Source organism: Vicia villosa, linkage group LG1, assembly GCF_029867415.1.
Source record: "Vicia villosa cultivar HV-30 ecotype Madison, WI linkage group LG1, Vvil1.0, whole genome shotgun sequence".
In the NCBI taxonomy this organism is placed as follows: domain Eukaryota; kingdom Viridiplantae; phylum Streptophyta; class Magnoliopsida; order Fabales; family Fabaceae; genus Vicia; species Vicia villosa.
The window spans coordinates 94,734,431-94,758,693 of NC_081180.1; the positions used below are offsets into that span (position 1 = coordinate 94,734,431).

Below are 24,263 nucleotides of genomic sequence, written 5' to 3' on the forward strand. Positions count from 1 at the left end.
TCTTCAAGATTTTTGTTTATGCATCTTGGATGAACACAATCCCTTTAGGGATAAAAATATGTGGTTGGAAGCTAAACTCGTTAAAAACTTTGGTTGGGGATTGTGTGATTAGTTCCTGATATTTATTTATGTTGAAGGTCGTTAATATTGTTAAACTTCCCTTAGGGCTATTGGAAATCATTATTAGAGAGTGAGGGAAAGAGAGACACATACAAATTATCCTAGTTTCTCCCACAAAACATGTGTAGCCCAGTCCCCTTGCACTTCCAAGAGATTTCACTATAATCACAACTGATTAAAATTTCTCAAACGTACAAGCAACAGACTTCCAATGCTCAAATGCACAAGTAAGAGACTTCGAATGCTCAAACACACAAGCAAGAGACTTCATATACTCAAGTACACAAGCAAGAGACTTCTAACAGTATAACTTATAGATAAGAGATTGTTTGAGAATTACACTTGATATACAATTAGAGGTGTAGATAAAATACAACGGAGAAAAACTCTTAAGACTTCAGAATTTCTAAGATATATAAGTGTTTAGAAATTCTAAGTTAAACTTGAGCTATTTATTTGACAAAGTAACAACTCTTTTTATCATCAAAGATTCTTTTTTGGTATTATTGTCTTCAGCTCCTTATTAAGAGAGACAGAAAAGAATCGTTGAAGAAAAGTGCTTGCATAAGTGAGTCTTGGAGAAGCTTTGATTAGAGGTGTTGGAATTTTACTTGATATGGTTGATGCCTTACAAAATAATTTGAATTTCCTTTGCACGTGATTATAAGAAGACAAACTTACCTCTGAGTCTGATAGTGGTCTTTCAGAGTCTTCTTGATCATTGTGTTGACCAACACACTGGGATATATAGTTGTTCGGAGTTCATCCTCATTTTCCTACTTTATTCTTCACTGTTTTCCCATTGGAACCTGCTTTGTTTCTTTTCAATATTTTAACAAATATTGCAAGAGTTCATATAATCACTAATCTACAATAATGCAATAAATCTCCGATAAGGATCTTAACTTATATACAACGTAATGCCAAACTCTTCTGCATAATCTTTACTGGATTCAAGCTTATTGAATCTTCCAGCTTCACCAATCTTCTCACAGTCTTCGTGTATGGTAATCACCCATTGACCCCACTGATTTCTTGAGCGATAAACTATCTGAAGATTTTAGAAGAACTTCACCTTGTCCGTAGCCTTCTACACAGTCACTGCCAAGGTCATCTGATGAGAAATTCATCCTTCTTTTCAGTAAAATTTGTCACCGCCAATGACAACAACCTCAATGTTGCAAGCTTCCTGAAAATATCAACCAAGTCTTCAAGAACATTTAGTTTCATGATGATTTCCCCCATAATCAATTACAAATATATCATGATCAAGATCTAAAATCTAAACTAGAGGTTGAAGATGAAAGAATTTTGTTACAACGGTTTTTAAACTTTAAAAAATGATAGGGTTTTGATATCACAAAAATTACAATGTAGATTATGAAATTTGTATTTGGAAATGAGATGACAAATTAAATTTATATATGCTTGAGATTAAGCACAAAAATAGATGGAAAAACTTAGTTAGATTTGAGTCAAGAGCATTTCATGATTTGAGTCAAATGAGCAAGTGAAGTGGAATAAGAATGCATAGAGATTTTGACCCATTTATTGTGTGATTTGAATCAAGTACAAAGTCTGATTTGAATCAGAAGACCCCTGATTCGAATAAAGTAAAAAGTATAATTCGAATCAATTTGGACAAAGCCAAATAGAGAAATGTAAAAACTAGACTGATTCGAGTCAGGTGTAAAGTCTGATTCGAATCAAATAAAGTAGAGTGACCCATATTTATCTGATTCGAATCAGGTGCAACTTGTGATTTGAATAACAAAGCTGCCTGATATGAATCAAGTTAAAACACATTCGAGTCAGAGAAGTTAAAAAGTTTGTTTTGCCTCTGTTCACTTTGATTCGAGTCAAGATATGTTCATAATTCGAATCATGCCCACAAAATCTCAATTTTTCATGGTTTTTAAAATACTTTGAAATTTTTCTTTTCACTTAACTTGAACCAATAACACACATAGTTCTTATTTCGCTGACTCGTGCAACTGGCTAAAAGTATCATGATCAAGTCTCAAACATAACAATTGATTTATGCATATTAAAAACGAATCAGATTCAAACTTGATTCAGAGATGTTCGATTATAAAGGATACTCAATAAACAATAATAATTGAAACACGAAATCGATAAGACAAGTAACAAAAAAACATATTGGGGTTCTCACCCTGAATGTATTAGGGACTTGCAACTTCAATTTTGGTATTGTGTGATATGGTGATGAGGACATCTGTCGTTATTCATCCGACGGGATGACCAACTAAACAAAAATAAGTTATTTGATGTTAATAGTATTAATTAAGTAAATGGAAATATATATAATCTTGGAAACTTACTTTATTACGTATGGGAATACAAATTCGTAGTAGTTGAGAGCCACTAGGAAGATGATTCTCGACCAACCCCATGCTTGGAGCAAAAAGGTGTGCTGTAACACCCTTCTAAACCCCGCGGAAATAATCATATAATTCAGAGTAAACATGAAATACAAGGGTATCACAATTAATTTAATATAAAATACCATAGTCAATTGTCATGCCACACGAGGAACAATTTAACATAAAACACAATTCATGTTCAACACAGCGGATTATAATTCATAACATTGCATATTCATCATCCATGCAAGTTACTCCAATACAATTATAAAACAACAAAACCAACAGAGTAATTCGTCTCTAAACTAACGTTCCCCAGTGTTACAATCAGAGCATGACCGACACGACTCATGGATGAACTCTAAGAGCTATCCTCACCGAATCAGCTAAGCCGCTACTCCTCAATCTAAAAAACAACATGTAAGGGTGAGTTTCATTCACAATTAATAAGCATTATATAATTTTTGACAACAAAATATCATAGCTTATAATTCACCCAATCTTACATGCATGCAGATATCCAGGTTATCAAACATCGTAATACTTACCATATCTACATACAATGCATCAATTCAGCAATATTGGCCATCGGCCCACAACTCATCATTACATCAATCATATAAACACACGAAGACATAACGCTGGATTTCACCCAATCATATTATGATCAATGCATATGATTCAACTGACACTATGCATGTGGTACCAAAATTCGTGAATCACATTCACAGGACTTCTCTCTACGATACTTCCCTTCAAGTCGCTCACACCCCACATGGGCACACGACTAACCTCATCGCTCACACCCCCATGGGCACACGATGACTGCTTACTAATCTCCGCACAATGGGAATTAGCCACCAACGATCCACTCATCAACGGGATCCAATGCAAGTGATTCATGAATGAATGCACACATATCACATACTTATATCATAACCGATCCGATGCTTAACATCGTCTCATTTCATCTCACCGATATCATCACAAACAAGTATGTACATGTCCAAGCATCATTCAGTCATTCACATACGTTCACCACAATCAACAAATTAATATTAATAGCATATTAATATTCACAAATCATCAAGCATCACCACAATCATACATCGTTACATCTATCGTCATTGCACACAATGTAATAAATTGCCAAAACAACCCAACAGTATAATCACGAAACATGCATCATCTACGACATGTTATATACCAACAGCACTCAATGGATATCGTAGCCCAATCACCAACACAAATACATGCATCAAATAGTCATTCACAATTAATACTATTCACAATCGCATAACGTATTTTCATCACACAACACATTGTCATATATATATAAGTACATATACATATACAATATTTCAATTCATCAAAACAATTAAATTGAGTTTTAAAAATAAAGTCGGCTACTGCCCATTTTATCACTTTATCAAATAAAACATCTAATTAGCTTCGCAACGCCCAAAACGGCACCTAAATCGAACAACCAGATCAAAAGTTATGACCTTCAGAATATTTTTCAAAAATTGCATGCAGTGAGTCGACGCATAGCTTCCTTCAGGTCGACGCATAGCACTTCTACCACTCTCGGGTAAGCGCACGCTGACACTATAGGTCGACGCATACTGATACTCAGGTCGACGCAACTGACACTTAGGTCGACGCATGTTGCGTTTTATGTAGAATTTTACTGCGATTCAGACCTCCTTCATCTCCCAATTCCAATCCAATCACACCATAATCATTCCCACATCAAAACATCATCAAATAACATGGTATACTACAATTATAACACATTTTAGAGGTTATCTAACATCAAACATTCATCAATTTCATCAAATTCATCAAAATTATCAAAACCTAACAATTCAATCCAAAGCATCATAGTTGAATCGAACCACAAGATATTCAATCCTATCACCTAGAATCACATAATACTTAGTAATAGTAAGAATCCCCCCTTACCTTAGATTTGATCTTCGGTCTTCCCCTCTCCAGAGCTCTTTAGTTATTTTCACGTTCTTTCTCTTTTCCCAATTGCTGTAACCCTCCTATTCCACAATTTCCTTCTATTTTATGAGGAATGGAATAACTTTGGTTAATGGGCCTAACAAGTTAACACCTCCCTTTCTCACTAACCACAACACAGCCCAATAACTATTTTCCAATATTTCTCAATATTCCTCATAAAATCAATTATTCCAATTAAATAATTTTCCTACTTAAATTAAATAATTAGAAATAATTTTCGGGGTGTTACAACTCTCCCCCACTAAAAGAGTTTTCGTCCTCGAAAACATACCTCAAGTGGAAGTTCCGGATAAGAGTCCTTCATCCGACTCTCTCGTTCCCAGTTAATACTTTCTTAGTCGAACCTCAAAATTCATCTGACATAACCAACGTAAGCATGTCTCGTGCATTCAATCTCAACTCTTACGTCGCATTTGACCATCCCAAGGTATACCACTCGCTATATCTCCAAAGGTTAACGACAATGAAACGTCGAGGTGCGATCCATACAATACGCTCAATAACTGAATAATACAATTACACAATCCATGGTATGATCACAACTGATCAACACTGCAGTAATGGATTTCCATCTACCTACGTACCAACCGTAGACACACTCTTCCATCTGAGCGATAAAGTAATACTTACACTTTTCACCGACCGCTTCCTTCAAGAACTCAATAGTAATATTCCCATATCATCGAAGTTCCACTATCTGACTCCCCTTAAGTCACACCAGTAATCATCCAACACATTTACATTCCGCTTTTGCTGCACTATTCTGATTACTCATTACCAATTATATTTATGAGTTTTACTCAATTATGGCTCTCTCTACTCATTCATTCAAGAATCATTCTTTACCATCCATGGTACTAACCACTTAGTAATACTTACACTAACTCAAAACAAATTCCTGAGTTACTACATCTATTAAAACATTCCCACCATCGGAACGAGTACACACAAGTAGTTATAATTACACTCATCAGCCTCAATATACCATTGCTTACAAAATAGCTCAACTGAGTCCCGCTCTCTACTAAGAATCAAATCAACTTCGTCCTTCGTAGAGTATAATTCCTCATTATGTTTGGAAATTTACATAACACCTTACAACAGCACAAATTATTATAGCATCATATAGTATCAACTCATCGTCTTAACTTCGCCAAATACATACTCGTTAACTACGTACAACCACAATCACATACTTATTACCCCGCCAATAACTCAAAAGAATTCTAATTCTCTGGCTTAGTATTCATCACATCTTATACCATTAAGGTAACAACAACTTCATCCCATCCATATGATTTCGTCTACTATCAACAAGAGATTAAGGGTGATCAAGTCCTCAATTTGTCAATAGATAGCCGACAATCATATTTAAGCATAAACTGTCGTTACTACATAATAGTGTCATTTCTGAGTTTGCACTCAAACTCATTAACATCGTCATAGTCCAATAATTCACTGCGTTGTCTTCTTCTAGAATATTCTTTCAAAGCTCCAAAAACATCAAGAACACAAACCCGATCACCAAACCACATTATATTATGCTCGTCGATTCTGAATTCACCGCCTTTATCTCTGTAATTAAAGTCATCTTATCGATCAACTCAACATCAGTTGTCTGACCTCCCCTAATCTCGTCAAGAATACCACTAGTCAGCTTTAGCATACCCAATCTAACACTATTAGGAATATCTTTGCATACCAACTCAAATCTCAGAATTGTTCAATCAAATCCAATTCTCGCACCATTAGCATAGGCACGTGTAAGGACTTCCTACTTAACGCATCAGAAACTACGTTCGCTGTACTCGAATGGTAATTCAGTTCAAAATCATAATCTAACAAAACTCTAACCATCTCCGTTGCCTCATATTAAGCCCTTTCTGATCAAAGAAATACCTCAGACCCTTATGATCACTAAACACTTCGAATCTCGAACCAGACAAATAATGTCACCGCAACTTCAAAACAAAACCCCGGCTGCCAACTCTAAATCATGAGTCAGATAATTCCTTTCATGCACTTTGAGTTGTCTCGACGCATAAGCTACTACTTGCTGACTTTGCATCAATACACCACTCAAACCCATCAGTGACGCATCACAGATACGACTTCAACCATTCTAAAGTTTAATTCACCTTTTCTACTAATTCAATCCTTACCAAGATCCATCGGCACTCAAATCATCTTTATTACCGAACATCTCCTCCACTTATTCATCAACAACATGTTCTACTCAACTTCGTTTAAAACAATCGCGGTAGTAGGCATTCCTATCCAACAAATTTCACGCTTCCTTAACCGACCTCAGAATCTCTCCTCATAGGATCACTCTACTGTATTTATAACTCTCCCATAAGGTAGAATATAACCTCTCCTCCTCGTAGGTTCAAACGACACACTAATCCTACGCTCAGAACTCAAGATATGAACTTTCCAACGTCGTCCGAAATGCAACATCGACATCATGCAGCGACACTCTATACGATATCTCCAAAACTTCTCGAATAGCACATTCAACTCCTAAAATTGCTTCTCAAAAAACCTTTTAATTATCCTTCAATCCGTCCAACTCTGACAGTGACATCCCTTGCAGTACCAATAAACAAGTCTAGTTCTAAGAACAAGCGTGACCGCAACTTCACCTCTTTCCAACATCATCCTGTCACAATTAAATATATTACAGCTGCTGCAACCGTTTTTATAACCAAGTTCACCTCGTTAGCTTTCCTACGTTCAAACGGAACTCAAATCGGATGTCCAGAACTCCAGTTATGAATTTTCAAAGTTTCATAACGATTCAGCAATTTTCCTGCGTTTTGCTTACGGAAATTCCGCTCCAACACTTATCCTCTTCAAATCAATCACATTCCAAACAACCCTTTATCATGTCTCTTCGCTTCCAAACTTCTTATAACTCGAGCAACACATCCCATCGCTGAAGTTCGATTTCTGCAACATCACGAAACCAAATTCATGTACGCCATCATCAACCTTCTTGTCCTTGAGATCATACTCGTCTCTTCACATTACTCGTGCTTCAAAACGTTCTCAACATCGATAATCTCTACCATCATCTCAATTACTTACTAGTAATCCTACGGCAAGGTCTACGACAATACTTCCTTTAATCACCGCTTCAACAACGACCTTTTACATAGGGCTACTCACACGACAACATCACAGTCCATCAGTAGAACTTGAAGCATCACAACTTCAAAATTCCATTTTCCAGAAATAACCATCATCTACTCCGAGACACTCCAACTGAAATAACAACCACAGTCTACCGCCCATGTCACCTTCACTTTAGAAAACAATAACTCCACACTCTTGTACTGCTGTCCTCCGCATCACGCTAACATCTTGAATCTGACACATATCCGAGAAGCATAGCTTCTCCCCCACTAGTTTCAATCCCACTTCTGCAGGCAAACAGTTAGAACACACTGAGTACCGACAGTGTTTCACACACATGTCGCATACCAAAAGGAAAAATTAACAACAAGACTCTGGTCACACGACCGACTATGCTCTGATACCACTATTGTAACACCCTTCTAAACCCCGCGGAAATAATCATATAATTCAGAGTAAACATGAAATACAAGGGTATCACAATTAATTTAATATAAAATACCATAGTCAATTGTCATGCCACACGAGGAACAATTTAACATAAAACACAATTCATGTTCAACACAGCGGATTATAATTCATAACATTGCATATTCATCATCCATGCAAGTTACTCCAATACAATTATAAAACAACAAAACGAACAGATTAATTTGTCTCTAAATTAACGTTCCCTAGTGTTACAATCAGAGCATGACCGACACGACTCATGGATGAACTCTAAGAGCTATCCTCACCGAATCAGCTAAGCCGCTACTCCTCAATCTGAAAAATAACATGTAAGGGTGAGTTTCATTCACAATTAATAAGCATTATATAATTTTTGGCAACAAAATATCATAGCTTATAATTCACCCAATCTTACATGCATGCAGATATCCAGGTTATCAAACATCGTCATACTTACCATATCTACATACAATGCATCAATTCAGCAATATTGGCCATCGGCCCACAACTCATCATTACATCAAACATATAAACACACGAAGACATAACGCTGGATTTCACCTAATCATATTATGATCAATGCATATGATTCAACTGACACTATGCATGTGGTACCAAAATTCGTGAATCACATTCACATGACTTCTCTCTATGATACTGCCCTTCAAGTCGCTCACACCCCACATGGGCACACGACTAACCTCATCGCTCACACCCCCATGGGCACACGGTGACTGCTTACTAATCTCCGCACAATGGGAATTAGCCACCAACGATCCACTCATCAACGGGATCCAATGCAAGTGATTTATGAATGAATGCACACATATCACATACTTATACCATCACCGATCCGATGCTTAACATCGTCTCATTTCATCTCACCGATATCATCACAAACAAGTATGTACATGTCCAAGCATCATTCAGTCATTCACATACGTTCACCACAATCAACATATTAATATTAATAGCATATTAATATTCACAAATCATCAATCATCACCACAATCATACATCGTTACATCTATCGTCATTGCACACAATGTAATAAATTGCCAAAACAACCCAACAGTATAATCACGAAACATGCATCATCTACGACATGTTATATACCAACAGCACTCAATGGATATCGTAGCCCAATCACCAACACAAATACATGCATCAAATAGTCATTCACAATTAATACTATTCACAATCGCATAACGTATTTTCATCACACAACACATTGTCATATATATAAGTACATATACATATACAATATTTCAATTCATCAAAACAATTAAATTGAGTTTTAAAAATAAAGTCGGCTACTGCCCATTTTATCACTTTATCAAATAAAACATCTAATTAGCTTCGCAACGCCCAAAACGGCACCTAAATCGGACGACCGAATCAAAAGTTATGACCTTCAGAATATTTTTCAAAAATTGCATGCAGTGAGTCGACGCATAGCTTCCTTCAGGTCAACGCATAGCACTTCTACCACTCTCGGGTAAGCGCACGCTGACACTATAGGTCGACGCATACTGATACTCAGGTCGACGCAACTGACACTTAGGTCGACGCATGCTGCGTTTTATGCAGAATTTTACTGCGATTCAGACCTCCTTCTTCTCCCAATTCCAATCCAATCACACCAAAATCATTCCCACATCAAAACATCATCAAATAACATGGTATACTACAATTATAACACATTTTAGAGGTCATCTAACATCAAACATTCATCAATTTCATCAAAATTATCAAAACCTAACAATTCAATCCAAAACATCATAATTGAATCGAACCACAAGATATTCAATCCTATCACCTAGAATCACATAATACTTAGTAATAGGAAGAATCCCTCCTTACCTTAGATTTGATCTTCGGTCTTCCCCTCTCCAGAGCTCTTTAGTTATTTTCACGTTCTTTCTCTTTTCCCAATTGCTGTAACCCTCCTATTCCACAATTTCCTTCTATTTTATGAGGAATGGAATAACTTTGGTTTATGGGCCTAACAAGTTAACACCTCCCTTTCTCACTAACCACAACACAGCCCAATAACTATTTTCCAATATTTCTCAATATTCATCATAAAATCAATTATTCCAATTAAATAATTTTCCTACTTAAATTAAATAATTAGAAATAATTTTCGGGGTGTTACATGTGTGGGACTACATACAGTTTTAAGTCTTTTGTATGCCTTGCTCTTATGTCATTGTAACATGTTTCATTATTCATTAAGACACATTATTGCATCTTTCTGACGTCTACAAGGTTGTACATGTATTCGTTGTTTACACCAATAACTCCTCGGTGGTAGCTAGAGAGGAATATTGACCTACAGATCAAGGGTACATAATCTAGCAAAACAAAAAAATATGAGAAGGAATAAAAAAGATAGCCCCACTAGCACACGCATTAGAGTCGAAATGGATACGACTGACAAAATGGAAAGAAAGTGTGGAATATGTTGTCTTACCGGTCACACACAGAAAGATTGTCCTAATGTTGGAACAAGATTTAGATAGATTTATTTATGTTGTGACATTTTTTTTGTAAACTTTTCTCTTAATATGGATGACAACTTTTGGTTACATGAAAATAAACACCAATCCGTCTAAAACAACAACACAAATAAAAACACTTAATACTGCACAATATCTAAGAGCTTACAACAATCAAAACTATATTAATTGTTCCAGGCATCATATATGTAACATGATTTTCATTCTTGAATGGCAACCAATATTGTTGGATTTCGTCATTGTCATCTGCAGTGGACATGTACGAAACAAGTCTGTCTATTCTTCCAACTCTTTCACCATCTTCAATCTCTTAAAGTAACCTACATTTCAAGTTAGTCTCCAATTGCTCAAAACTCCAGTTACGCCAAAAATAGGTTTTCATCAGAGGCTTGGAGCTAGAGTAAAAAGCATCCCCAAACTAATGCTTGTTAGAACAAATTAACAAAAAAATTGGGAGAAATTAAGAGGTATGAGAAAATGATTCACATCACACTTTTATTTATACAAAATTTTCTACTAAAAATATAATATAAAATATTATACAATTATATTATATAATATATATTACAAAATAAATGAAATTTTGAAAAAGGCAACATTATATTCAATTGGCATCCCTTTTGAAAATCAAAGAGATCACTTTATTACTATTGGCACCCTCTTTTGAAAATCAAATAGGCCACTTTAACGCTATTGGGTATATTGGAATTTAAGTTGGGAAAGTTGGTTATTTGTGTAAAAAAAAAGTCACTTTGCACTTTTATTTATTTTTTGAACAAAATATATCAAAAACTGGATGTACTTTATAGTTACAGTACCATTTTATATTGCTCGCTTGATGTGTAACTTTCCATATATAGTAAGTAACTCGAATGCGCGTGATCGATGGCTAAGGGTGCAGACGCAGAAACAAATGAATCCACACATGTAGCACGAGAGTCGTACCATCCAAAAGCAAACTAGAAGCATCGTGATGCCTTCTTAGACCATCTCCAATGGTAGTTTCTTCTATTGAGTTATTCACATGTACCATTAATTTAATAACTAAATATTTAAAAAAATTGTCATGTCATAATAGAGTTGCATTGCAATGCAACAACTAAAAGATTGTAGTACCCAATCAAATCAAGTTATGAGATAAAGTTGTGGGACCCATATCAGATTTTTAATAAAGTTAAAATTAAATAAATTTTTGGCTTAAATGCACTTTTAGTCCCCCTATTTTGGTGTTTTTAACTTTTTAGTCCCCAAACTAAAAAAGCCAAGTTTCAGGTCCCCCATTTTAATTTTTGATGAATATTTGAAGGTCCCCCATCACTTAAGTGCAATTTTAATGACATGGCAAGGAATATTTGGTCCAGTCACTTGCCACATCACTATTTTTATTTTAATTTCATTTTTTAATTATTAACTTAATTAACTTAATATGTAATATTTTCATAAAAGATTTTAATGTAATTATTATATGGATTAATTTGAACCCTTCATATACTTAAGCATTCTGGGTTTCTCCTCGTCTTCCTCATTTCATTTTCATTCTGATTCTTCTTCAACCTTGTTCATCCTTGTTCATCTCCTTCGCGTAACTTCTGCTCAACCTTGTTCATCCTTGTTCATCTCCTTCGCGTAACTTCTGCTCAACCTTGTTCATCTCCATTGTGCATCCACCTTCGTTGCAATGTCAGAAGAGTTCCCAGTTCCACTTTCATCAAAGTTGAAAGAAGATGCAAAGTTTTGCTTCAGGTACGTATCTGAACATCTTTGTCTGTGGTCCCAATGTGTTTTATATTGTCTGTGGTCCCAGGTATTAGAAACCCTAATTTTATATGTATTGATTGTGGTCCCTACGAATGAAAATGAAATGTTGTTTAATGTAAAAACCTAACCCTAAAATTTGTCTTATTCAGGCCAGCTATTGCTCAAAGAATTAGGCTAAGGATTCACCATCGTGGTTCCCTTGTGCATAGTCCTGTTAAATGGTACCTAGATGGGATAGTTACAGAATTGAATTGGGCATGGGATGTTGATTATATATCCTACATAGAACTAGAGAAATTGATTCGTGAGGTGGGATATAACAGTTTGAAGTGTATTTGGTATGTGAACCCTAGGTTCAGTTTTGCCAGGGGTCTGACAGCTATAGAAAATGACAGGGATGTACTAAGGTTTATCAAGGATGTTGAAGGATTTGATGTTGTGAATATATATGTCGAGCATGGCATTGATATTCCTGAAATTGTTGATGAGGGTGTAGAAATGGATGTGGATGGTACCAATATAGGAGTGGAAAATACTGAAGGTGCCAATGCTGGTGGTGAGGGTGATGAAGGTGTAGAGGCAAATGTAAATGGTGATGGTGGTGATGGTGTAGAGGACAATGCTGATGGTGTAGAGGACAATGCTGGTGTAGAGGACAATGAGGGTGATGAAGGTGTAGAGGCAAATGCTGATGGTGAGGGGGGTGATGGTGTATAAGACAATGTTGGTGGTCAGGGTGATGAAGGTGTAGAGGCAAATGCTGATGGTGAGGGTGGTGATGGTGTAGAGGACAATGTTGTTGGTCAGGGTGATAACATGAATGATGCTGAAAACAATATGTTTGGTGATACAGATGATGATGACTGGGCACCTGATACTGATGAAGAGTCTATAGAAGTGGATTGGACTACAGTGTTACCTACAGATACATCATCAATGCCAACTGAGAATGTTGTGGATGAGGACTCAGATCAGCTATACAAAGGCAAAGACAAATGAACCTGACATTGCTTCATCATCACAAGGACCACCTGCCACACAACCTACTCAAGAATAGTTATAGGATTATCCTTTATGTAATGTTTATATTGATTAAGCTTTTTTGACAAGTTCATGAACAAGTGTTTGTTATGTCTATTTTGTTAAGCTATCCTGTTATTTATTTGGCAAGATCTGTTATGAACAAGTTAGAACAATGTTTAATGTTTATTGTCATGAACAAGTTAAAACAATGTCTTGTTTAATGTTATGGCAACATCTGTTTACTTTGTCCATTCATAGTGGAATTTCTCAGTTTATTATGTTCATATGCTGTCAATTCATTTGTATATCAGAATTTTACAGTTTCAAATCAACTATATGCTACAAGCCAACTATATCAGAATTTCTCAGTTTCCAATTCAATTATATATCAGAATGTTATGGCAAAACACAAGTTTACATTAGATTTCAAATGGGATAACATCCATTACAATTGACATCAAAGACCAAGGCTGCAAAGAAACTGAACTAACAACACAAATGCCCTAAAATCACATAAACCCTACTTCATTACATTAAGCATCACAAGTCCTACTACCATAACTAATGTCATGGAAACTGAGAATTTCATCAATAAGTTCATTGCATTCAACTTCGTCTTCATTTCTGCTACTCTTGTATTAGCTTCATCCAATCTAGCCCTTTCATGCTCCAATTTTTTCTGCAGGGAGTAGATAATTTCCTTGGCCCTTGATGAGAGTTCATCGTCGTACCAAACAAAGTGGCTACACCTTTTACGCCCCTGTACCTGCAAACCAAACATATGAAGAATCACAAATTAATTTTGCTGCTACACATGAGATGAAATTGTAGACTATCAGTTACAGTGAAAGTAACGTTACCTTGTACATCCCACACCCAAAAAAACGTCTGCCTGGGTTCGAATCAGTCCATGAGGTCATCAATGGAGCTTCAAGCCCACACCTGCACTGGCTTCGAAACTGACATGAACGTGTAGCCCCGATACTACTCGCCATCGTGCATTGAGACATCTCTGAAAAACGAAACGAAACAAGAAGAGAAGAAGCAGGGAAGAAACGAAACAAGAAGAGAAGAAGAAGAGTAGAAACGAAACAACGAGAGAAGAGGGCGAAGGCGAATGATGAAGAATCTCTGATTAAGCTTTTGCCCTAGTTCTGTGTAACCTTGCTGAAGAACGAAGAAGACAACTGTTAAGTGCCAAATTGTAGTTATTTTGTGTATGTAAATAGTGGCACTTATCAATGCTTTTTGTTAATACCGTTTGAATAATTCCCCGTTTTTGTGTAAATACGTATACTTTGTGAATAGATGTATTTTCATACACTTTTATACCGTTTGATAGTTTTGTTGTATTTTTGTAGGTATTCTTGCGTTTTTGGAGCCTGGAGGAATAAAGTGTCGAAGACACGGCTGCGAGAGCAAAGAGGAAATAATTCTGCTGTTCTGGTGCAGGGCGCTTCGCGCGCTCATTTTGTTGTGGCGGTAAAGCGGCAAGCAACAAAAGTTTTGGAAGTATTTATCCGGGAATTTATCGTGTCCACAGAGATCGGTGAGAAGAACTGCCGTTCGACTATCTCGTGTTCTAAGTTTCATGAATTGGGTGCGGAAAGTAAATGCGGGAAAAGTAAATAAAAGCATATAAACAATCTCAATAGTCTAAGAGAAATAGTTATGGAGTTGCATTTCGTTCTACCCGTCTAATACTTAAATCTGAAGATCTATCGCTCGACACTCACAATACGCATCAACATCACCGGGCATCACTCGAGATGCCACATCGGTGCCCATGTCTGCAACACCGACGAAAGCTCAACCGTACTATTCACATCAGCGATTTCTCCACTAATCAAACAACACGGAGGCATTAAACTCGATACCCACTACGATTGTTAGTCCTAAATCCATGTCTGCAACCCAGAAACTAACAGTTATCATTCCTAATCAAGATCTACGGTGTCCATGTCTGCAACAACACAAATCCAGAGCATTTAAGCAAAAAGATCAAGAACAACAACAATGATGATTTGTAAAGCGAATATATAAACGATCCCAAGATCCACAAATATACATACAATAAGAGTAGAAACATACATACAACACCCACCATTGGAATGAAACAAAGGGAAGAGAGAAGATGAACCTGAAAGATCTCACCGGTACAATGAAATCGAGTCAGATCCATGATCAATCCACATGACGTCGCACCCAATGGTGTTTCCTGAGCCTCTAAACTACCAAAAAAAGGATCAGAGCTCAACTTGTCAAGAAGAGGTGATCAAAAAACCTAAAAAATATGTTATTAACTATTTATACAAAACTGAGTTTCGCAGTGGGCGCGACGCGCCCCACTTCAGTGCGACGCGCCCTGTATAAATTTACCAAACCGCCCTAGCGCGCGACGCGCCCTAATCCGGCGCGACGCGCCCTAACTTCTGCCAGCTTATTTTCTTCAAACTCAAAGAGGGCGCGACGCGCCCTACAGCGCGCGAAGCGCCCTGCACCAGAACAGCAGAATTATTTCCTCTTTGCTCTCGCAGCCGTGTCTTCGACACTTTATTCCTCCAGGCTCCAAAAACGCAAGAATACCTACAAAAATACAACAAAACTATCAAACGGTATAAAAGTGTATGAAAATACATCTATTCACAAAGTATACGTATTTACGCAAAAACGAGGAATTATTCAAACGGTATTAACAAAAAGCATTGATAAGTGCCACTATTTACATACACAAAATAACTACAATTTGACACTTAACAACTCTCCCCAACTAGAATCTGTTTGTCCTCAAACAGGGCCAAACATTCAAAGAATCAAAAGTAAAAATCCAAAGAATCAAGAATCAACAAGATTTGGAAAAACGAAACAATTGTACGGTTCAAACAAAAACGTACGAACAAAGTAAACACTTACCACAATCCTACAACGAACATGAAAATGAAACGAATCCTAAGTACAGAAGTCATACAAAACATTCTAAAACAAAACAAGCTCAATAATGAATCACGCCTGTCGCGGGCGAAAAACCGTTTTGTTCCTCTTTTTTGTGGGATGAGACACCTGATGCCTTCTTTGGGCTCGAGTGCTCAAAAAAATGATTTTTCTTTTGTACGGACCAAACTTTTTATTGTTTCCAAAAGAGGAAAAGGAAAAAAGCTGCAATAACCTAAAAGTGGGGGGAGATCTTGGGTAAGAGGGTTGGTTATACGAAGGGAAGGTATTAGCACCCAACGTATCTGTAGTACTCTACAGGGTTCTTTATTGTTTTTTATTCTATGCTACGGTGAAGGTTCTGTTGTGAAATAGGTGGGACCTAAGGTGTTTGTTTGATTATGCTCGCAAAGATCATTGCGATCCTCTGCATACATATCCCTTAAAGGGAATCAAAGCATCTGTAGCTCGGGGTCTACGGGTGCTAAGGTTTGAATGGTTTTGTTTTGCTCGCCAAGGATCGACCTTGTGCCTACGTATTCTCAAAGGGATGTTGAGAAAGTCAGAGCAATCGTAGTTCCCACTTATGCTAGTGGAAGCAAAGAAAAATAGACAAATGTCGTCTAAATGCTAGATGTATCTAATCTATATCATCACATACATCTGTTTGATTTTTGTTTGTTTAACCAGCCTTGTGGCAAAAACTTTCAATGAAGTCAGCCTTGTGACAAAAAGTTTTGATTAATCAGCCAGCCTCGTGGCAAAAGTTTCAATGAAGTCAGCCTTGTGACAAAAACTTTGATTAATCATCCAGTACGGTGGTAAAACAGTTTGATTGATTAGCCAGCCTTGTGGCAAAAAAGTTTGATTGATTAGCCAGACTTGTGGCAAAAAAGTTTGATTGATTGATTGTTTGTGATGATATATAAGAGATACTCCTAGCATAGAGATGAAAAATGTCTAATCTCCTAGGGTATTTGGTTTTGGATATTGGGGATGCTTATAAGAAGCCCGTGGGTCCTTGTACGAAGCCCAAGAGGAGGCTATCCGAGGGTCCTTGCATTGTAAGCCCAAGAGGAGGCTATGGGAGGGACAATCCAGGGTCCTTGCATTGTAAGCCCAAGAGGAGGCTATGGGAGGGACAATCGTTTGTACAAAGCCCAAGGGGAGGCATGGTATAGTTGGTTTGAGCTCTTAGAGCGATTTCACCGGGAAACCATACTCTATGTCCTAACCTAAACTAGTGGAGATTCTTTGCACAAAGCCCAATAGGAGGCTATGGGGAACCTAGTGTTGTACTAAGTTGAACAAATATATATAACACAATCACAAACATGAACAAGTACGAACAAATATGAACGAGTACATGAACAAATATGAACAATTATATATGAACAGATATGAACAAGTATGAACAAGCACATATATATATGACAAAGTGTGTGTATATAATGGAGTTTATGAAGGAAATATACCTGTAAGCATGCTCCATTTGTATACATAGGGCTCGGGACTCACACTCGGGGAGAGGTCCACTTGAATTTATTCAAAGCTATGTAAACAGGTATTTACAAAGGGGCTTGGGACTTATACCTACATGGAGGCCCATGGTATTTTTGGGAAGATTTAAAGAAACCTTCATTTTTGGTTTGTTATTCAAAGTTAAAAAACAGATTGAGATATGTACAAAAGGTGTATGTACAAAAAGGCGTACAATGAAATACCTAATTTCATGTACTGGAATGGGTATGTACGAAAGGGCTCGGGACTTATACCTACATGGAGGCCCATGGTATATTGAAAAGTTTTGTTTCTTTGGAGTTTTGTTGCTTTGAAAATGATTTGAAAATTGTTTGAAAATTGTTTATTTTGAAGAAGTTTTATTGTTTTGAAGAATGTTTTGAAAACTGTATAGAAAGAAAAGAAATGGGACTTACACTCTCTAATATTCGAGAGGCCCCACTTCGTTTTGAAAATCAATTGATCAATTAAAAAGATTTAATCAAAAAGAAGTGGTTTATCGTTTTGAAAAAAGAATCGCGATCGCTCGTCTTAAAACGATTTGAATTTGACAAAAGTCAACTTAATTAAGTTAAAACAAGTTTTAATGCTTAATTAAGACCTAAATGATTAGGGTTTGATCACAAAAATATTTACAAGTGATTAGGTTAAAAATTAAATGAAAAAACAATATTTAAAGTATTAAAAATACTTAAAAATAAGTCATTTTAAACCTAAATAAAAACATATTAAATAAATATTTTTTGATGATTTTTTTTTGATATTGTCAAAATAGGTATATTAAATAAGAAGTGTGTAAAAAATGAAGAAAAAATAATGAATTTTGATTGGTTAAATTAATTGATGAAGTTTGTTAAAAAATGAAAGAAAACAAGTGGTAAAAAATTGGTTTTGTCTCCACTAGGGTTTGAACCCACGCCCTCTCTCTCACAACTCAAAACACTTGCCAACTGAGCTGCGCGCGCAGCTTGTAATATACACGCTTCTATTGAATTATATTTTAAACTTAGCATTTGAAATTTCCAAACCAAAACTGGCGCCAAGAACACACCTTCAACTGATTTTCAAAAATCTTCAAAACTGTGTTGTTTTGATTAATCAAAGGGTCTATCTCACTCGGTTTTTCACGAGGAACATGATGATGACCTTTAATTTCATTTATTTTCACTCTAAGGGGGTCAATTTTCGCATGAACATGAAGAACCCTAAAACAAAATTTGATCGTGAAATCGTGTATGTGCAAGTTATGATGCAATTGATTGAGGGTTAATGATCCTCATGTGTGCAGAAATGAGATGGTATGTTCATATTTCATTTATGATGCGTGGAGAGTAGAGTTTGAAGTTCAAGTGCACTTACCTCAAAAACGGCCAAACTGAGAATTGGATTTTGATCTGGAGGTGTTACAGATGCTTTGTATCAATCTGAATAGCTTCTATGATGATTATGGAAGGTGTCTGGATGTCTGGAACAAATTGAATTCATCTGAGCATAGTCATGGGACCCGATCTGCAGTTGCTTGGAGTGAGGATCGAATCTGATGATGGAGGTGTTTCAGGTCATGGATGATGATTGGTATAGCTCATATATGATATATGGAATGTGTTTGAAGCATTAGTTTGGACAGAAATGAGCTTGTGTGGATTTTGGCATGATAAGGCTCATTTGATGTTCATATGGAGGTTGAAAAGTGAATCTGAGTTTTGGGGTGATTTGGGGTGTGTGAGTGGTTCAAACACATCCCATATGATGTTTATGAGTTGTTAGAACCATCACTTTGGCCATAACTTCAATGATTTGGAGGTTGAGTTTTCTACCTCTTTGAAAACTATGAAACTTGTAATTCAACAAAGAAGAGAGAAAACCTATAATTGTGAGGTTTTGGTGTGAATTGAAGAGTGATTTGCACCTCTATTTATAGGCCAAAGTTTCTGAATACAAAGCTCTTGCAAGTTGATCAAGAATGATGATTTGGCTTAAGAGATAAAATGGAATCTTTCACATTAAATGCAAATGGTTAAAAGTGACTTAACCATGGTTATTTCTCAAGCTTCTTATCCTCTTCCATTCTGATCTCAAATCAGAAAATATCTACCAATTATTGCTTCTATGCATCATTACTTGGATCATTTGGCAAATTGGTTCATAACTTAGTGAAAATGGCATGTAATTTCAAGTGAAAAGTTCACTAATGTCAAAATTCAAAACCATGGCTACACTCCATATTTTTTCATGCTCTTGGACATTTTGGAAAGCTCATATTACACACTTCAAAACCCTAGTTGAAAGTTTCTTCAAGATCCTTAAGGAAGTGGGTGAAAAAGATCCATGAACTTTGAGAAAAATGAAGTTTCAAGTGAAATTTTCCAAAGATGCCAACTTTGAAGCTCCATATCTCTTAAATGGTTGATCTTATGAAAAACAATTATATGTGACAAAGTTGTTCATTGGATCAAAATCTACAACTTTCATGTTGGAAGTTTTTTTCAGTTTGTAGGTGAAATTTTGAGTTATTCCCTTTCAAAGTTTGGAAAAAACCATTGAAAAACACTTAGAAATTTTTCTAAGTATGAAAGTCAAACTTTTGACTTTTTGATTCTTGATTGATTTTCTTGATTTTTCTTGATCAAATGACTTCTCATATCATATATTGATGATTTAAAACTTCAAAAGTCATGGTTGACCAAAATTCCCCAAAAGTCAATGGTGATCTTGTACAGTTGACTTTTTCAGACGAATCGCGTTTCTGGAGATTTCAAATGAAACAGGCTATCCTCATCAAATGAATGGTATGAATGGATCACATTGAAGCATTAGAGGATATTGAGCCATGGTTTGAGTTGTGACATCCTGTTCTGATTAAAAAGTCAGTTGTTCAGATGAATTAGGTCAAAAACCCTAATTGTCGACCTGATGAAATTGATGACTGTGGGTCTTGAATTGAGATACAATTTCCATTGTATGTTGTCATAGGGAATATTTGAGGATGATTGAAACCTTTGATTGACTTCCTGGGGATTTTTAGGGTTTCCCAAATGTGATCCCTGATTTTGGTCCCTGATAGTTCAAAACCCTGATCTGAGGATTTGTCTGATCAATCTTTGTGTAGGAGATATCTTGAGCCAATGGATTAGGTTAAAATGATGCACTTGAGGTCTTGATATCATGTCCCAAGCCATTAGGTCAAATTCTGAGCAAAAGTCAGGAGTGTGCTGTCTTCAGTCAAAACCCTAATTCAGTCAATTCAAAGCTGTTGAGCTTGTTTAAAATGAATCTCTGAGGACCAAATGTTGATTATTGATGAAGATAGTTCTTTTGAGATGAAGGGAGAACAAAACCCTAGTTGATTGTTACTTGTACTGATGAGTGGTTTCTTGATTAAACCCTGCTGAGTCACAAGTAGCAAACACAAGCTATGCAATTTGTTAGAGATGCAAATGATGCATATGCAAATGATATGAGGTGGTATCTTAGGTCAAAAATTGGGGTATGACAACGCCTAGCAAAAACTCATCGGTAGATGAAAAACACCGAAAGGTGAGGAGTTTGAACACTCATCCAACAATCTTGCAAACAATAGACAAAATTATGCGTTCATCTAAAAATAGTATTGAAAATGCAACGACACGAATCACAACGATGCCATTTTGTTGTGGCGGTAAAGCGGCAAGCAACAAAAGTTTTGGAAGTATTTATCCGGGAATTTATCGTGTCCACAGAGATCGGTGAGAAGAACTGCCGTTCGACTATCTCGTGTTCTAAGTTTCATGAATTGGGTGCGGAAAGTAAATGCGGGAAAAGTAAATAAAAGCATATAAACAATCTCAATAGTCTAAGAGAAATAGTTATGGAGTTGCATTTCGTTCTACCCGTCTAATACTTAAATCTGAAGATCTATCGCTCGACACTCACAATACGCATCAACATCACCGGGCATCACTCGAGATGCCACATCGGTGCCCATGTCTGCAACACCGACGAAAGCTCAACCGTACTATTCACATCAGCGATTTCTCCACTAATCAAACAACACGGAGGCATTAAACTCGATACCCACTACGATTGTTAGTCCTAAATCCATGTCTGCAACCCAGAAACTAACAGTTATCATTCCTAATCAAGATCTATGGTGTCCATGTCTGCAACAACACAAATCCAGAGCATTTAAGCAAAAAGATCAAGAACAACAACAATGATGATTTGTAAAGCGAATATATAAACGATCCCAAGATCCACAAATATACATACAATAAGAGTAGAAACATACATACAACACCCACCATTGGAATGAAACAAAGGGAAGAGAGAAGATGAACCGGAAAGATCTCACCGGTACAATGAAATCGAGTCAGATCCATGATCAATCCACATGACGTCGCACCCAATGGTGTTTCCTGAGCCTCTAAACTACCAAAAAAAGGATCAGAGCTCAACTTGTCAAGAAGAGGTGATCAAAAAACCTAAAAAATCTGTTATTAACTATTTATACAAAACTGAGTTTCGCAGTGGGCGCGACGCGCCCTACTTCAGTGCGACGCGCCCTGTATAAATTTACCAAACCGCCCTAGCGCGCGACGCGCCCTAATCCGGCGCGACGCGCCCTAACTTCTGCCAGCTTATGTTCTTCAAACTCAAAGAGGGCGCGACGCGCCCTACAGCGCGCGAAGCGCCCTGCACCAGAACAGCAGAATTATTTCCTCTTTGCTCTCGCAGCCGTGTCTTCGACACTTTATTCCTCCAGGCTCCAAAAACGCAAGAATACCTACAAAAATACAACAAAACTATCAAACGGTATAAAAGTGTATGAAAATACATCTATTCACAAAGTATACGTATTTACACAAAAACGGGGAATTATTCAAACGGTATTAACAAAAAGCATTGATAAGTGCCACTATTTACATACACAAAATAACTACAATTTGGCACTTAACAGTTGTCTTCTTCGTTCTTCAGCAAGGTTACACAGAACTAGGGCAAAAGCTTAATCAGAGATTCTTCATCATTCGCCTTCGCCCTCTTCTCTCGTTGTTTCGTTTCTACTCTTCTTCTTCTCTTCTTGTTTCGTTTCTTCCCTGCTTCTTCTCTTCTTGTTTCGTTTCGTTTTTCAGAGATGTCTCAATGCACGATGGCGAGTAGTATCGGGGCTACACGTTCATGTCAGTTTCGAAGCCAGTGCAGGTGTGGGCTTGAAGCTCCATTGATGACCTCATGGACTGATTCGAACCCAGGCAGACGTTTTTTTGGGTGTGGGATGTACAAGGTAACGTTACTTTCACTGTAACTGATAGTCTACAATTTCATCTCATGTGTAGCAGCAAAATTAATTTGTGATTCTTCATATGTTTGGTTTGCAGGTACAGGGGCGTAAAAGGTGTAGCCACTTTGTTTGGTACGACGATGAACTCTCATCAAGGGCCAAGGAAATTATCTACTCCCAGCAGAAAAAATTGGAGCATGAAAGGGCTAGATTGGATGAAGCTAATACAAGAGTAGCAGAAATGAAGACGAAGTTGAATGCAATGAACTTATTGATGAAATTCTCAGTTTGTCCTCAAACAGGGCCAAACATTCAAAGAATCAAAAGTAAAAATCCAAAGAATCAAGAATCAACAAGATTTGGAAAAACGAAACAATTGTACGGTTCAAACAAAAACGTACGAACAAAGTAAATACTTACCACAATCCTACAACGAACATGAAAATGAAACGAATCCTAAGTACAATTTTCATACTATTCATTCTTTTTGCATAACTTGCTCATGACTTGAATCACAATTAGTTTCCCCTTTTTACCATAAATGTGATGTGGCTTTCCATTGTGTATATATATGTGAGTGACCGACATTTCTTGTTTTAACTGGATATTATTATGTTTAATCTTTCGTCTGTATCGATTTTGTGAATGCACGAAAGTGATCAAGGCACTTGTTTGATTTTGAGCACAACTACCATAAGCCAAATGTCATTTTACCTTGTGAGTGTGTGACCATTCGTACCCCCTTTGAGCCTTTTTGTCATTGTCCATTTTGTTTTTGAACTTGAGACATAGTTCACCCTTTTTGATGGATTTTGATTATCTTTGTTTTCTTGACCTTAACTATGATGTTTAGTTGGATTTTTACCTTGCCTTAGAAAGTAGGGAGTATTCACTTTATGTTATGGTTGAATTCAAGTTGGGGAGAAGGTGTTTGCCTCTTTATGTTGTGATTGATGTGAGGTTAAGAAAAGAAAAAGAAAAAGAAAAAAAAAAGTGAGAAAGAAAGAAAAGAAAAAGAAAGAAAAAAAAAAGAGAAAAGCTTGAAAAAGAAAAGAACAAAAAAGTTTTGAATAAGAGTGTGCTAATAAGTTTTGTGTTTGGTGTGAAATTTGTGATGAAGAGAAA

General features: G+C 36.6%; 1 protein-coding gene across 1 annotated transcript; it reads right to left on the bottom strand.

The window, feature by feature from the left end:
* Nucleotides 1-13,946: 13,946 nt before the first annotated feature.
* Nucleotides 13,947-14,421, bottom strand: LOC131649594 (uncharacterized). Its single transcript, XM_058919349.1, has 2 exons — nucleotides 14,287-14,421; nucleotides 13,947-14,192 (listed from the first exon to the last, which is right to left on the bottom strand). Exons 1-2 carry the CDS (start codon nucleotides 14,419-14,421, stop codon nucleotides 13,947-13,949), a joined length of 381 nt encoding a protein of 126 aa, XP_058775332.1.
* Between the last annotated feature and the right edge of the window lie 9,842 nt (nucleotides 14,422-24,263).

Bases quoted from the DNA above. Each gene is read 5' to 3' on its own strand.
- LOC131649594 (XM_058919349.1), bottom strand. From the start codon at position 14,421: ATGGCGAGTAGTATCGGGGCTACACGTTCATGTCAGTTTCGAAGCCAG. The intron at 14,193-14,286 runs GTAACGTTACTT...TTTGGTTTGCAG, and splicing joins TTGGGTGTGGGATGTACAAG to GTACAGGGGCGTAAAAGGTG.